A 16958-nucleotide genomic window follows, 5' to 3' on the forward strand; every position below is an offset into this window, starting at 1 on the left:
TAAAAAGGCACAAACACACGTCAAAAACGCCATAACACTTCTATAGCGACACAAACACTATAAATGTAAATTCAGCTGAAAACAAAACCCCTAAACTGGACCTGCCTATCCAAAATCAAACAAGCACCAAGTTCCACGCTGCAGTACTTGCAGCAACTATCATATTTAACTTTCCAGCACTCTGAAGCCATATAAGTCCCAAATAAAGCCCTACACCCAGTGCTTAATTTGTAAAACATCAAGTGCCGGGGCTAAATGCAAACTTTTAAAAATGCCTAAAAACACGTCAAAAACGCGATAAGCTATACTCTAAATACTCCTTCTATTGAATTAATTATCTCCAAACTATTTGCAATTAAATAAAAAAATTAGTCACCTTTATAGCGACACAAACACAATAAGTGTAAATTCAGCTGAAGAGAAAACCCCCAAACCAGACCTGTTTATGCAAAATCAAACAAGTTGCAAGTTCCACGTTTCAATACTCTGCAGCTATATAAGTCCCAAATAGATGCCTACAGTGCTTAATTTTCAAAACATAAAGTACCAGGGCTGAAAGAAAAATACAGATCCAAGACATGTATTACTTTGCTTCTATCTAAACTTAATAAGATACTAGTTTCAGCAATTCTCAAGTATCTCACCAAGCTACAACTCGAGTAATTCATAAATAAATGTGTACGACTTTTGACACAAAGACCTACCACCCCTACATATTTTAAAAAAATACCCTGAACTTAAGCACATTATATATTATTTTTGAATAGTAGTAATATAAAAGATATACAGTGTTAATATCACAAACTAAACTACGTCATCTGTACCACAAAAAGCTACATTTATTAGAAAAGTATTTCAAATTCACGATGGAGGTTGACTTAATTAAACAGAGATGGCTATAAAATAAACCAGGTATGGGAACACATGGAGAGAAATATTGCCTTTCAGAGGGGAAATAGTATAGTCCAAAGCTCTGTTTTCAATATAAAATCATGGTCTTCAGTGGTCATATCACTGAAAATGCAAGATTTGAAAAACATATTATTGTCTACGGGTGCTGGTGGAAGGCAATTTCTCCGGACTGGAATCTAGAGAATGCTAAAGTGATTCTGGTATTTTACTGACCTCTGCTGGTCATTTTCTATCAAGAAAGTTAAATAGAGGCAGTTGCCAGAACATCTTTAAAAATAAAGTCCCTAAGCAGAAAGCAATTCTGGTATTTTACTGACCTCTATTGGTCGTTTTCTATCAAGACAACAGTTAAATAGAGGTAGTTGAACAGAAAAAAAAGTCCCAAAGCGGAAGCAGACACGTGTAAGGGCTGATCTCCAGAGCCCACAAAGTACATACACATATAAGTATATACTAAGGTATATACAAGAGGTCTTGAATGCTCGACCTAAAAATTGGTTATTTGTTTGACAAAGGAGTGCAAAGATGCATTGAGTTTTTTCATATTTGCAATGCAGGAATATTCAAAATACATGTCTGCAAGAGACCCGTTCGACAACATCGGGGTTAGAAAAATTAAGAAAGAGATGGCATTCATGTGGGTATCTCCAGAGGTGCCATATGTAGTGGGTAGTACACACCCTGATTCCAAAGGCGGATATGTCATAACCTGCTGCCGATGTTGATTGGCCTGGGAAAGATTAAACCACTGATACTTACACTGCAATTTCATTGCGAGGCATTTCTAGACTCTGTTTTGCATTCCGAGGTGGGAGTACAAATTGACCATTCTTTCAAGGAAGATGAGCGCTCAGTGAATGATGCAGCCATTTATAGGGATGCAGTCAAGATGGTGACTAGGAGGCTCTGCAAAAAGACAGTGTACAGAGTAAAAGTGACTATAAATCAGCAAATCTTTAAAACGGCAGTTGAAATTAGAGACCTTGAGAATAGTTTGATTTCTGAACTCAATAACTACAGTTTAGAAGCCATGAAGGAGCACTCCTGAAGATTATCAGGTTCAAATTTGGAAAGATTATTCTAGCCACACTGGATTGGGCTTGCCAATTTGGTACCTGGACATGCTTCAGATGTCCATTCTACAACACAAGATACTGCTAATCATTACAGATCTGCTTTTAATCATTTCAGATCTGCTTCCATGATGTTGGGCAGAATTGTCCATCCCAACCCTCAATTTCGGAACTTGACTTCCAGGCTGCTGGACACTTGAAGCTGCCTAATGACTGCAAGGCCATCCTGACAGGTGCAAAATGTCGTTCAACAAGGTCTCCTTATGAATTCATATGGAACAGGTTTATAATGAGTTTAGGATGCAAGGATGTTTGCTGGCCATGCCTTTATGGGGCAGCTATAGTTTCTTTCCCTAAAAAAAAGAAAAAAGATAGATACTACACAGGTCACTTCTTATAGACCGTTGTCAATGCTCAATGTTAACTACAAAACACTGAGTAAGATTTTGGCAAATAAACCATGACAGGCCTAGCACATATGGGAATGTTACAAAATGTGTACCAATCAATCATGATTTATAGAGCGCCGGATATCACCTGTGAGGTTCTCGAGGCGCTGGAGTTGCAACCTGCTTCGTGGTGATCTGTTCATTCAAACATCCAGGTCTCGAGTCCTTTCCTGAATTCCCAGAGTAATGAGGCGGTCTAGAGGTGCAGGGGAAGGTCCATCCAAGTTTTGGCTGCCAGGTTTGAGAAGGAGCTTCCCCCGCTGTTGCTTCTGTGGATATGTGCAAGGAAGAGGGAAGCGGATCATAAGTGTCTGGTTGTTGGTGGAAAGTCATGTGTTTGTTGATGTATGCTGGTCCTTTGTTGTGCAGGGCTTTGTATGCATGGGTCAACATTTTGAACTGGCATTTCTTCTGGATTGAGAGCCGGTGTAGCTTCTTGAGGTGCTGTGGGTTCATCTGGGGGAGGTCAAGGATGAGGCTTGCCTCTGAGTTTTGTATTGTCTGTAGTCTTTTCAGGAGGTGTGCATTGATTCCTACGTAGAATGTGTTCCCTAGTCCAGCCTGCTGGTGATGAGGGCCTTTGTGACGGTCCTTATGGTGTTGTCTGGAAGCCACTTGATTATCTTGTGGAGCATGATTAGGATGTGGAAGCAAGCGGATGAGACTGTGTTTGCCTGTTTCTTCTCGCTGTCCAAGATGATGCCTCAGTTGCGGGCATGGTCTTTCGGGCGGGGGATGGGCCCAGTTGAGCAGGCCATCCTGTGTCATTCCATGGCGAGGTGTTGTTCCCAAAGATGAGGACTTTGGTCTTGTCTGAGTTGAGCTTTAAGCATTTGTTCTTCATCCAATCGGCGACGATCATCATACATCTGTGGAAGTTGACTCTGGTGGTGGAGGGGTCTTCTGACAGAGGATGATATGGGTGCCGTCAGCGTAGGAGATGATGTTGAGTCTGTGCAGTCTGACGGTGTTGGCCATGGAGCTGATGCACATGTTGAAGAGGTTGGGGCTGAAGACCGATCTTTGGGGGATGCCAAGGTGAGTGTTGGGAGACGGATTCTGAGTTCTTCCGGTGAGGTATGAAGAGATTCTTTTGGGGTCGTCTCCCTGGATTCCAATGTGGTAGAGTCGTTGATCAAGATGTGATGGGAGATGGTTTGAAAGTGGCTGACAGGTCCAAGAGGATAAGGGCTGCCATTTCGTCACGACCCACGAGGGCCTTGATGTCGTCGGTGGCTGCAATCAGAGCTGTCTCAGTTCTGTGGTTGGCTCAGAATCCGGATTGAGAGGGGTACAGGAGGGTGCCTTGTTTCAGATGTTCAGTGAGTTGTTGGTTGATTGTATTCTCGAGAACCTTTGCTGGAGCAGGGAGATGGAGCGGTAGTTCTTCGGTTCTGCTGTGTCAGCAGATGGTTTTTTCAGTTATGATGATATCCTCAGGGGTTTGCATTTAAAAATTCAAACAAGTCTGGCTTGGCTAGAGCGTAAGGAGCTGGCGGCGCGATGGGTGGGGGCGATCAAAGGACCCTATGGGGTGCTGATCACTGACCTTCAAAACATTGCCGAACGCTTTGCAGAGCACTATGAGCAAATATACACCCCGCCACAGAACTCGCAGGCATCTTGGGTGGCCACCATAGAAATGCAATGCCTCTCCCAGCAAGACCGAGAGACTCTGGAGTCGAACATTTTGCTCGAAGAAATTCAGATGGCCATCCGGGATACCCGCTCCGGCAAAGCCATGGGTCCCAATGGAATCCCGATAGAATTCGTGAAATCTATGACTCTGAAGCTGGCGCCCCACCAGCTGGACTTGTACAGGGAATGCTATGAGACCGGTACTCTTCCGGCCGAAATCCGTGAAGCCACAATAGTGGTAATCCGCAAACCTGGTAAGCCCGCGGATGAATGTACATCATACAGGCCCATCTCCTTGATCACAGTGGAGGCCAAAATCCTGGCTAAGCTGCTGGCCAACCGACTGCTTCCGTATCTCACGGCCCTGATCCACCCGGACCAGTCGGGCTTCATGCCTGGCCGAAGTACCGCGCGTAATCTGCGTCGAGTCCACGGGGCCTTGGGTCGGGCGGGGAGGCTCTATTGCTTGCCCTCGATGCCAAGATGGCGTTCGATACGGTGGTGTGGGATTACCTCTTCGCCGTCCTTACCCGTGTGGGGTTGGGGCCTCGGCTGATAGGTTGGATCCGACTGCTCTATACCCTGCCCACGGCTCATGTATCAGTCAATAACCACCGTTCGACATCCTTCTCCCTCGGCCGTGGTACGAGGCAGGGCTGCCCCCTATCGCCGCTCCTTTTTGCCTTGGTGCTTGAGCCACTCGCGGTCTGGATCCGGAACGACCCAGAAATCAGGGGCCTTAAATGGACAGCGTATCATGAAGATCGCATCTCTTTATATGCGGACGATATCCTGTTATACCTGGCCTCTCCGGGACGTTCGATCCGTCGAGCACTACATATTTTCCATATCTTTGGGGCCTACTCTTCGATACCAGATCAATTGGTCCAAATCCCAGATGTATCCCCTCTGGGGTGACCCGCCGCTTAGCCCTCGGGGATATAATATACCGGTAGCGCTACTGGGTTTTCAATATCTGGGTATTTTCATAACGGCGGACTCCGCATTATTCTATGAGCGATATTTGGGGGGCCCATTACAACGGTTCGAATCCGACGTGATACACTGGAAAACACTGCCCCTTACCCTCCTGGGAAGGGCAGCCCTTTTTAAAATGCTAGCTCTCCCCCGTTTTCTATATGCCCTTCAGAACACACCGGTACCGGTCCCTGAGTCCTATTTCTTAAAGATCGATGCAGCGCTGCGTGGGTTGTTGTGGGAGGCCGGGATACCGCGCATCGCAATGCAAAACTGACCATGGGCTGGTATGACGGGGGGATTGGACTGCCGGATTTACGCCTTTATTACCAAGCGACGCAATTGATTGCGGTTAACCAGTGGGTGTTCGGGTCACATGACGACCCAAGCTTCCGGATGGACCGCTGGCTCATGGGGAAGGGAGGGTACAACCGAGCGTTGTACTCCAACCCCAAGAAACTAGGCTTGATTGGCCCCACGGCCAGATCGGTGGAAATTTGGCATCTACTCCAGAGGCGTATGGGATGGTACGGACAGCTGACTAAGGCCACCCCCCTCTGGGAACCTGACTGTCTGGGCCGGCTGAGCTCCTGCGTCGGATTCGATAAATGGGATCTTATTGGCATCTCTAAGGTGGGGGATGTGTGGGGTAAAGGTAAGAAGGCGACCTTCGCAGAGCTTCAACTTAAGTACCAACTTGCACCCTCTGAGCACTTTCGCTATCTACAAATAAGCCATGCTATTGACCGCGCCCTACCCGCGGGTACTCCCCTTCCAGCTTACTCACCTTTGGAAGACAGATTGTTGCTAGATCCGATGGACCGTAGGGCTATCTCCTTAACATATAAAAAGCTAATTAATAACCGCACTGACACAATGCAGAAGTTACGGGCCAGGTGGGAAACAGAGGTGGGCGACTTGTCTGACGAAGAATGGAGGGATGCGCTGGCCTCCCCTCAGGAGGTGGCGTTACCAATGCGGCTCCGGCTGGTTCAGCTCAAAGTTCTACATCGAGTGTACTTTGATGCAACCCTGCTGTGTAAATTAGGTAGGCGCACCGATGAGCTCTGCCTGCGAAATTGTCATCAAGTAGGCACATTTACACATATCTTGTGGGCCTGCCCCCCCCGTAAACCATTTTTGGATAGAAGTCACTCGGCAGATGGCGAGGGCCATCGGGAAGGTGGTCACCCCCTCCCAACAGCTGTGCCTCCTAAATGTGTGGGATGCGACGGACCTTACCCCGGCAGAACAGGAGGGGGCGGCGGTGGGGTGGGCCATAGCTAAAAGAAACATTGCCCAGAAGTGGGGGGTAGCTACTGTGCCATCGTTGCGCGCCTGGGCCAAGGATATGGATTTATCGATGGTGGCGGAGAAAACAGTCTATAAGGGTCGGGCTGCCCCAAAAAATGGGATCACAAATGGGGACGATGGAATAAGTATCGGGGGGACATTTGCATTTCTCCCACAATAGAACTCCGACGAGAGAGACAGGCCATACTAGACAATCTGGAAGGGGCTGCATTGACCTGAATGCTTGGACAAACCTTGCCGAGGTACCGTGTGAAGTGACCCCCCTGGCCCTAAACTGTTCCGGGGATCATCTCGCTGGGGTGTCGCTGCTTGCTGAGTCTCTGCCCTAAATGCCCTTGATGTACTGCTTATTGTTTCAAATGCCCAACGTGTATTACGTCTATGAAGGTGTTATATATGTGTCACGATTGCTGTATTGCTGCATACCTTTTTGTTAATAAAAAGTTATTTGAAAGAGAAAAAAAAAGTAGGAAAGTGAGGGGTCGGGATGTAAGCGCCTTTTTAGATTTCTATTAAAAACAATAGAATTCACAAGCACAGTGCTGTGAAGGCGAAACCTAAATAAGGGGAAGGGGGTGAGCATAAGATGAGCCGCACTCTGGCAAGTCTAGAATGTTCAAACACGCATCTCACTCTTAAAAAGACTAGAGCGCTCAATGGCATAAAGCACAAAAGGAAAGGCCTGTACAGCTTGAGACGCTGAATATGGCTAAGGATATACACACTCAATCACATTGGAGCGCTAACCCTCAAGTGCAAACATGCGTCTTGTGTATACGCTAAAAAAGATGAAACGGTTCACCCTATAAATCAAATAGGAGGCCAATTATTCAAAATCTATTTTTGAACGAAGACATATAATAAATCATAACAAAGGAGAAATATCCATGGTAGACAAAATACAAAAATTTAGAATATTAGAATAAATCTCGAAGATACTTTTTAGAAACAATTATAAATTAAATCTATCATAGGTAATACAGAGCTACAATCTGAAAGAGTTAGTCAGTTGGAAGAAACAAACAAAAAACAAAATACATTCCATTGAATTTTCTCACCGTATGTTGCATAACATGGTGTTATTAAGTCGAAATCAAATTGTTCCATTCATCCATAGAATTTAAACCAGTGGTAACCGAGTAACATCTAGAAATCTGATGGCACTCACATCGTGTCAGTAGTTTTGATAGATCCCCAGCCCATGCCAGGAGGCGGGGTTGCTCAATAATTTGCCACGTAAGGTCAGTGTCTGTGCTTTTTGTGAGATAAAATGGGCAACCAAGGGGGACTGACATTTTTGCAGCGAATGCGGCTTAATTGCGACACATTATACGTGTTTTAATCATTTGTGATTGTTGGTCAACCAATAGAAGGCCACAAGGGCACTAAATAGCATATACCACATTGCTAGATCTACAATTAATAAACTGTTGTAAATGATAGGAAATATACCATGTTTACATTTCTTTGTGTTGAAGGTATGGACACACATTGAACAGTTTTGGCATTTGTAATGTCCTGTGAGCTGCGGTAAACCTCGAAGTGATAGTGTGATTATTGGGTTTTTCATTAGAAGTCCAAATCAAGGCATGGGCTAAATGATCCTTTTCACCTATCATGTACTTTTTGATGCTTCTTTAATCTTAAAAGTCATTAAATATTTATATACACTTTTCGGGGGGAAAAACAAACAAACATTCGAACAAGACCTTCTTGAAGAGAATATACTGGCAGCACTGATATCCATTGAGCAGTGTTTCGGATTCTGCCTGACTACCCCTATCAGCTGTGGGGAGGATACTACTCTCTAAGATAGTGCTACTTCTGAGTGTTGTATTTGCTGCCGTGCCTATCCATAATCCCAAAGGGCCTGTTAGTGTGCAAATTGAACTGATCTGGGGTACAAAACGTTGTAGCGTGGCGTTGTCCAAGTTAAAACTACAGCTGACGAGGCAGGTTTAGCGGTTCCTGATTCATAGTTGTATTACTTGGCAGCACAGTTAAAGTGGGCTGCTAGGTGATGTGCTACCTTCTGGGAAAGAGCAGAGACTGGAGGTTCGAGCACACCCTTGCAGACTCTACTGACACAACTACTGCTTAGCCACTTCAAGATTTCCCTGCTTACACACAAGGGTATATGGATTAGAATATGTCTCTGCATTTGGGTCAGGGTGATACACACTAGGCACCCATGCCCTAGAGCCGTGGTACTCCTAGTACGGCCCGAGGGCTGCAAGCTGCCCGACAGGCCTACCTTGGCGGCACGCGCACCTTGCAGGTAATGTACCCATGGCCCCCCAACTTTTCATGATTTCACCACAAAATTAGGCAAGGGGCATTCGTTGCTATTTCCTTTGCCAGTGCAATTTTGAAAACGTCCTGCCTTGGGAAACCCAATATTACAAATGACCGAAGACAATGGCGAGAGAGGAGGGAGTGAGAGGAGAGTGAGACTAACTGACTGACAGAGACTGACTGAGGGAGAGAGAAACTGACTGATAGAGAGAGAGAGAGAGAGAGAGAGACTGACTGACTGACTGAAAAACTGACACAGAGAGAGAGACTGACTGACAGAGAGACTGACAGAGACTGACTGACTGAGAGAGAAACTGACAGAGAGCGAGAGAGAAAGAGAGAGAGAGCGAGAGAGAGAAACACGTCAGTACTTTGTGTCAGAGGGAGGAAACAACAAAGGATTACTGTAGGGGAGAAGCAAGAGCATGAGCTAGAAAAGGGCAAAGCTATATAAAGAGAGAAATATAGGGGAAAGAGCAGGTCATGCACTTCCCTGGAGTGGTAAACACAAATGGTAAAGAAATAAAAGTAAAGTTGTTTGCTGATATCAGCATTTCAAGGAAACAACTCATTCAGTCAGGGTAAAGCCAGCTTCCTCTAGGAGTAGGACCAGCACAAGAATAGAGAGAAAATAATTAAAATCAGGATCTGGCAATGGAATGGACAAAAAGCCTTGCAATCATGAGCAGGGGGCTGACCACAGCCCACTCTATGTAATATTGTATGCAAAGCTGTGAAAGACTTCTGAAGCCATCTATAGCGAGCCCACAAGAATGATCAGAACAGTCAGCTACACTGATAGTGCCTATGGGTAGTAGATCCAGGGTGTGTGATGGCAGTGTGGTAGCGTGGATATGAAGGTGTCCGCCTTGCAGGATGCTATGGCACCGGAACTGCAGCCAACAAAAAAGTCACCTATCATTTTGTTAATTTCTAAAAACCTTAAGCACAAAATACTTCAGTGCATGCTAACACTATAAGAGTGTTAACGGAGGAAGGCCATGCGAAGGGGAAGAAAATCTGGGGGGCCCTCTCAGACTGGCCTCAGCAGTCATGGAGTTTGCTTCAGGAATAACAAATAAACTCTTGACTTTCTTCAGTTTTTGGTCCTTGCCTTTCCGCCATCCTGTTAGCAAGACATTGCAGGCTATTGCGGTTTTAAGGGTGGGGCAAAAGTAACCCTGTGATGGAATTGGGGTATGAATCTATGCAGTGTCTCTTAACCTTGCTATTGTCTGCCAATAAAAATGTATTATCAAAATGTGCTCTTTGTACTTACATCTGCTTTTGAAATACAGCATTTTCGCTTTGTCTAATGTTTTGAAACGGGTTTGAATTTTTTTTTTCTCTAGACCTCCCCTTCCCCCCCGACCCCACCCCTACCGGTGCAGCCCTCGGCCACAAACCACACTGTAATTTTGGCCCCCAGCTGAAAGTTTGAGAGCTCCTATGCCCTAGAGAGACTCTCCTTCATTCACTGTTGGCATTACCCCATAAGGGGAATCTGGGTGGTCTTCAAATTTGTATGGAGCAGGGACTTACAGTTCTAGGAGTGTAAGGAGTTGGTGGAGGAGAAGTTGCTTGGCAGACATAGCACTATAGGACCAAGACTGGGATGTGATTGTTGCGGCTTGTCCTGCCTGGAATTGTTCTGGGTGGTTCGTGCTCCGATGGAAGAAGCCGACTGCATATGGTACCAACCATGTGCGTAACTTGTTTGCTGCCAAGGCCAAGATGTATGGGGGACGTCCTTCTCAATACAGGAGTTAAACTTAAGCATGAATGTGCTGGTGGACCACTAATGCCACCCACAGGTGCTATGATTACCAAGAAATTACCACAAAAAGCATTTGATAAAATATTTCCACTCCAATCTTTTATGTTATGATTACACAATGTTCATAATACCTACGGATTCTAGTTAAAAGAGTTTTATGGGCATTGCCCTATATGTGAAGGTATATGTGACAGTTTTATTATGTTGTAGCTGAAAAACTCCCTGTCCTACACTCTAGTTTATTCTGTTGTATAAAACAATAAAAACTGTTCCAACAAAAAAAAAGGTAATAGTGAATCCACTCTCATGCCCTCCTCTAGGCGGGTGCCATCACTGTGGCATCCGCTGCATATGAAACATCTGTGTAGGGCCACTGCACATTCCTCCAGTCACTCTGAGTGGTAAGGGTGCATTCTAACTCTGACCCCCTCCCCCCACGTCCACCGTAAAGAGGTTTGTGACCCTGTGCAGTGGTGCTTATAATGAATAAACGCCTTCCATAAATACTCCAGTTTCTTCCATGTTGACGCTTACTTTTGGTAGTCGATTTGAAAATAATTCCGATATTGGTATTTCCTGGTTGTTCGCTGCTGCATTCTGTGAGTGTAACTAAGGTACCTGGGTGACAATAAGTGATTTTTACCATGTTTGTCCAGCATAGAAGTCTTTTATAGATGAAACATGTCACCCACCACGCCCTACGCTCATAATCATGCGTTATAACGAGCCATGTGTAAAATAAGTCACCTGTAATGGTGCCTGGTGGGAATGCTTGGGTAGACGTTTTTATATCGAAGGCCTCCAGCGAGGATTTGTATGTCGAAGGCTTCTGCCGAATTAAAGAATGGAGTGGGGGGTAGAAGAGGTGGCGAGTATAGCAAGTATAAGAAGTTGAGTAGGTGAATAACACCCACAATGGAAAGCTGTTGTTGTTGTACAGTTAAGCATGTTTTTTTCAAAAGACACACGGCCACGGGTACCCAGATGAGAAGAATGGCTGCAAAAGCGGGCAGGTCAGGGAGAGAAAATGTGGCTCGAGAGGAGGGTGCAGAATTGGAGTGTCAGCAAGAGAGGCCAGGAGGCAGGCAGCAGCAGAGCAGGGGTTACATGAGAGAGACGCCAGGGTAGGCTGGAGCATGCCTTGGAGCTAAGGCAGGTTAAGGAGGAGGCTGGCGGTGACAATAACGGAAGCGCCAGAGGGGCGGATAAGAAGAGGGAGCAGTGTGTGCAACGGTTGATGACCGTACTATAAGAGCGACGTTCTCTTAATGTGAGTGCTTAAGACACGGGGCATCTTTTAACTTTTGGAATGTCTCTCTGCTTTCTTATAGGGAAATGACGTCTTGGATGACGAACACAGGCTGCCTATCCCGGAAGATGGTAACACACAGGCCTATTTATTTTTATTTTACCCTTGCCTTTTGTCTAGTTTCACCAAGGATTGTCCTTAAACTACTTAAAGCGGAAACATGCACGTGTGTCAAGATAAGAGAACCTTAGCAGTGAAATGTGCCAGTGCGAGTAACTGGTATCTTGTACCTGACGGGGTGAAGTATGTGAAGGAGGGTGGGATGAAGTATGTGAAGGAGGGTGGGATGAAGTATGTGAAGGAGGGTGGGACGAAGTATGTGAAGGAGGGTGGGATGAAGTATGTGAAGGAGGGTGGGATGAAGTATGTGAAGGAGGGTAGGATGAAGTATGTGAAGGAGGGTGGGATAACGTATGTGAAGGAGGGTGGGATGACGTATGTGAAGGAGGGTGGGATGACGTATGTGAAGGAGGGTGGGATGATGTATGTGAAGGAGGGTGGGATGACGGGATGAAGTATGTGAAGGAGGGTGGGATGAAGTATGTGAAGGAGGGCTGGCATTTCAGTGCCACGCCGAAAGGGTATGTGGTGTGCGCGATGGGATTAGGCCTAGCACCTGATGAAACTGCTTCATTTGGGCCTCTTTGTCCCAGGAAGGGAGGTGGTGGTGGCCCACCTCCTAATCGTTGGCCAGTTTTGAAGGCACCAACTTTCCAGCTACCCCTTCAAGTGCTCAGCGAGCTGCTGTCTCGCCTGCACATTTTGGTTCCACACTTGCTTTGCCCGAAAACGCGTATCACAGAATACTGGTATGGAGTCCTGGCAGTTCAGATGGTTGCTTTCATTGCTTCTGCACACTGGTTGCATCATGAGCATTGTAGAATAATTTCACTCTACTCTTTATTTTGTGTTATGCTACTTTGTGTCTTTTCTTTCATTTTTGAGGTGAGTTCTCTGAGGGGCTGACTTATGGAAAGCAACAGGGAGTAAAATGCAGTGCAAGTGATAGCTGGATTTCTGAAACGCAGTGCCTTCCTCGTTCGTGGCTGCCCTCGGCTCACTTGTGAGGTTACCCTTCCTTCTCGAAGGGAAGCGGGCACTGGGCATGTGTCTGATTTACCCCGAGGATCAGGCGGGCTTCCATTCTGCGCTGTGAGGCGACAGCTAAGATGGCATTGATTTCAAAAACAGGCAAATACTTGCAGTATGTTACAGTTTTTCCATGTACCTGTAGTTCTGAACCTTGGGTAAATATCAGTCAGGCAGAGGGAAATTTGTATTCGGATTAAATTCTTTTCTTGGTTTTGTGTCGGGGTTCGGTTTGTATGTGGTTTGGGGCTTCCATTATCTCCAACCTGTCAAAGGGTGTTCATGTTTGCGACTGCGCGTGAGAGTGGATCGTCCTCTGAAACAGACTCGATCATCACGGCCGCTTCTCCCTCCACACCCACACTGAGCACGAATGCTCACCATGGTTGGGAATCTGAATGCCATGGCCCATGTGTGTATACGGTCAATAGACATGTTTTAACTTGGCAGACATACATATCACCCACACACAGTAGTAGTAGGCTTGCAGGTATAGCTTTTGCTGTGGGCAGTTTTTTTGTTTATTTTTCTGTTATGTTATATTATTTGTATAGCGCACTAACCACCTGAAAGGGTATCCAGCCACTTGCATTTGTGCACACCTGCCTTCTCTCTACTGCATTCCCAATCAATCTTGTTCTATCCCATAGCTATGTCTTTTTTTTTTTTTTACTTTCATTTCAATCTGCATTTGTACATTAAAAGTGCCTCTTTGTCTCAGTCTCTGCGGTGTGCTTTTCAGGTTACTCACTCTACCTCCCTCTAGTCTTTTTAAGTCTCTCTCTCACTCTTTGTGCCCCAGAGATGTATTTTCAAAATTCAGGACTCTGATTTTAAGTTCCTTTTCCGTCTCTCATTTTTGTGCCACCATCGTCTATCTTTCATTCACACTACCATCTGTTTGTCTCTTTCCTGTGCCTTTGATCTCCATCTCTTTTACTTCTGTCTCTTCTTTGTTCTGTGAACTTCTCTGTCTCTCATACGTTTTAGGCCACTACCTTTCTCATTTACTTGCCCTGGATGCACATCTCTCTTACCTGTGGTGTTACCAGTGTTAAGGCCAGCAACTAAAGTGGTCTGCAAGCACGCAGGTCTTCAGTTCTTTTTCAAGCTTCGAGTGACTAGAGTTTTTCCACATTAGAAGAAGTCTGTGAAGTGGTTAGAATGAAACTAGATAGTCATGAAGAATTAAAACTGCAGGTAAACACATTGTCACCTTCATCATGGGATATTTCTTATCATTCAAACCTCTTTGCCTTGAGTAGCAAGCAGTAGCCCACGAAGGGAATGGAAAAGTTAAACTAGCATGGCTTAACAGAATATAGTAGTGAGGGCCGTCTTTCCTGCCTCACAATGTGCCTTTGGCATCTGTGTCTGTCTATATAGTAGGAATCGAGAAAGTCTGCATCAACCTTCAAGAGGCCGCAAAAGAGGGTACGACTGTTGCGTAAAAAGCTACATTAGGTGCTTCTACCCCTCTGAAAAATGACGATTAGATTAGACTTGTGCAAGAAAGTATCCAGCAAGGTTTTGCGTTTGAGGCAGGTTAGTTGGATATGACAATTATTTTCATTTTCAGAAATATTTTCGTTTCCTGTAGAGTACCTGAGAGTTAGCTTATCAAGCCAGTGCAAAGATTTCTTGGCTGGTGCAAAAAACTTAGCAATAAAAACACAGACGTGGTCGTCTTGGTTGAAATGGAAATTACCATATGCAGGGGTGAAGAATGATTTCTAAGACAACCCTATAAATAACATGCAGTGCTCATCAATTTAAATGCCCTTAATTGCATTAATCATTCTGTCTGAACGTGTTGCTTCTGCATTGACCAACTTCAGTGGCATACACTTGAAAGAAACCACATCAGTTGTGCAAATACCACATTAAGCTCCCATGCAGGAGATGGTATTCCACTTGAAGCGTCATTTTAAAAAGTCTTTAATGGCGAGTATGCTGCCAAAAATGAACATGGGCACTACTGGCAGTACATGATCCCGGAGAAATAAGTCAATTTTGAAGCTGGAGGAAACTGTTTTCATGCTTCTGCGTCCAGAAAGGCTCCCAGAAAAATGTTTTTGGGAGAGCATAGCTCAGGAATATTTTAATCCACAAAAGTGATGTAGGACCTTAGATGTGCGATGGACAGACGCCTTTTTAAACATGCTTCATTTTACGAGTCTATTGTCTAAATATGTATAAAGCTACCCTCTGTGCAATGGCTGATTTGGAATCTGTGATGATCAAATTGGACAAAGGAAATGGGTATCTTGTAAATCAATAGTAAACAGCCCATCGCCTTAATCAGATATGAAAGGCAAGCATCATGAATTAATGATATTGGATTGTTTGTCATCTTTGCCGCGATGTCAAGAAAAGATGGAGTATGGCTTGGAGAGGACGGCTTCTTAGGTAGGTGTAAATTGCCGTCTGGATTAGATTCTGATTCTATGTCATACCAATCAGAGGTACAGGCTGAATCAAGACTTTCAGGTGTAGAATAGCTAGTGCTGACGTATAGGAAAAAGTAAGCTGGATTGAAAAGGATAGCCTGGTCTATTCAGCAAACCCTGAATCTGCACTTAAAGTTGAATGTGTTATTATGGTTAGGTTCAGGAAAGAAATAAGGTATACGAACATTGCAAAAAATGTAAATAAATGCATGAGCATTTGAAATACTTACATCAATACAAAGATATACAGATCTTACAAAGCCGAGAAACATTTCAGAGAGTGAACTTAAACAAAAAGTTGAATGAGAATAAAAATCGAATAAAACACTAGACAACCCGTCTCCTTCCTCTCTGTACTGCTGAGTCTGCTTCAGCTGTCCACTCAGTACGCTCTTCCAGGTGCTCAATTAGAGCTGCAGGGGACTGAGAAGCTCCAGTTGATCCATCCTTAAGTATGTCTGTGTGGCAGTTGGCCTGATTAGGATATTCAGACAGAGGCTAGTACTGGTAACTACAAATGCTTGCAAATGACCAAGCAGTACATCTCAGTGCTGCCTGAGGCCTTTCAGGAACTTTCCGTTGAGACCTTGATGTGCCACAAGAGATTTAGGGCATAGGTGCTGTGGTGTCAGTCTCAGCTCCCGCTCCAAAGCCAGGTTTGGACACCTAGGCAGGGGTTTCTGGGCGGTAAATATAGGCCTCTCAAAGATAGTAAGTCGTGGTCTCTGAAACCTCTGTACTCTACCTGTCATTGTGACTGCCTCCTGCATGAAGTGCTCAGCTTTGGACTACCAAATGTAAAATAAGGCAGAATGTCTTGAGTCCTATGACAAGAGGCTGTGTCCTTCCTATGGTCTTTCTGACAAAAAGGCTAATGTAAATGCTATTATGGCGAGCTTCAAGCTAAATCCTTACCACTAGCATGCTCCGCTATATATCCATGCTCCAGAGTATGCACTGGAGGAGTATTAATTTGCAATTCATATTGGAAATCAAGCAGCTGAGCAACAAAATGCTATTGTCCTCACCAAAGGAGGCAGTACATAACTTGAATGTCAGGCACACCTTGGGCTTTATTTCAGCCCTTATACCTGAGCCTCCCCAAATGTTTTCTCCATTGGCTCCTGGTTAGTTAAAAGCACTATTAGCAGGTTGAGTCATAGTCTATTTCAAGTCACCTGTGGAACCTCCATAGACTGGCAATGAATTAAGTCACTGTCAAAGCCCTTTGTAGGGCATTTAGAACTAAGCCTGAATCTGGCCTTTTTGTGCAGGCTAGACTTGATCATGCCTGGGAGAAGTTATAAATATGGCTCTCTTAAACAGTAACATTTAGGAAGCCTGGACAGTGGAGAGGGTTCTTCTCCCTCATAGTTTCCAAAATGTGAAAGTCACATATTCCTCTTGTGACTCTTTGGATAATGACGTTAAAACATAGCTCCTCAGTCAACAAATCTAATGTGTAGCAATTCCGCAAATATTATTTTTTGGCTTCAGTTCTAGGATACCTTTGGAGTAGCAATACGTTTATTAAAGTTCAAATTTGGTGGCTAAATTTAGACTGTTCTCACATTTTGATCTTCGTTTCAGGAGAAGGTGCAGATGTTCCTTGACCTGATCTACCTCTTCCTCCAAAGTGAGCAGATGCATTCTTTCCTAGAGGAACCTACTCCT

General features: G+C 44.8%; 1 protein-coding gene across 4 annotated transcripts in view; it reads left to right on the top strand.

Annotated features, from left to right (window-relative positions):
* The window catches only part of RNF157 (ring finger protein 157), a 534437-nt gene that overhangs the window by 381276 nt on the left and 136203 nt on the right, over window positions 1-16958 (top strand). For all 4 annotated transcript variants that reach the window (XM_085616934.1, XM_085616937.1, XM_085616935.1 and 1 more), the window contains exon 17: window positions 11768-11816. In XM_085616934.1, the coding sequence (XP_085473060.1) occupies window positions 11768-11816 (49 nt within the window). The remainder of the gene's footprint in view (window positions 1-11767; window positions 11817-16958) is intronic.

This window comes from Triturus cristatus, chromosome 7 (assembly GCF_964204655.1).
Source record: "Triturus cristatus chromosome 7, aTriCri1.1, whole genome shotgun sequence".
NCBI classification, from domain to species: Eukaryota; Metazoa; Chordata; class Amphibia; order Caudata; family Salamandridae; genus Triturus; species Triturus cristatus.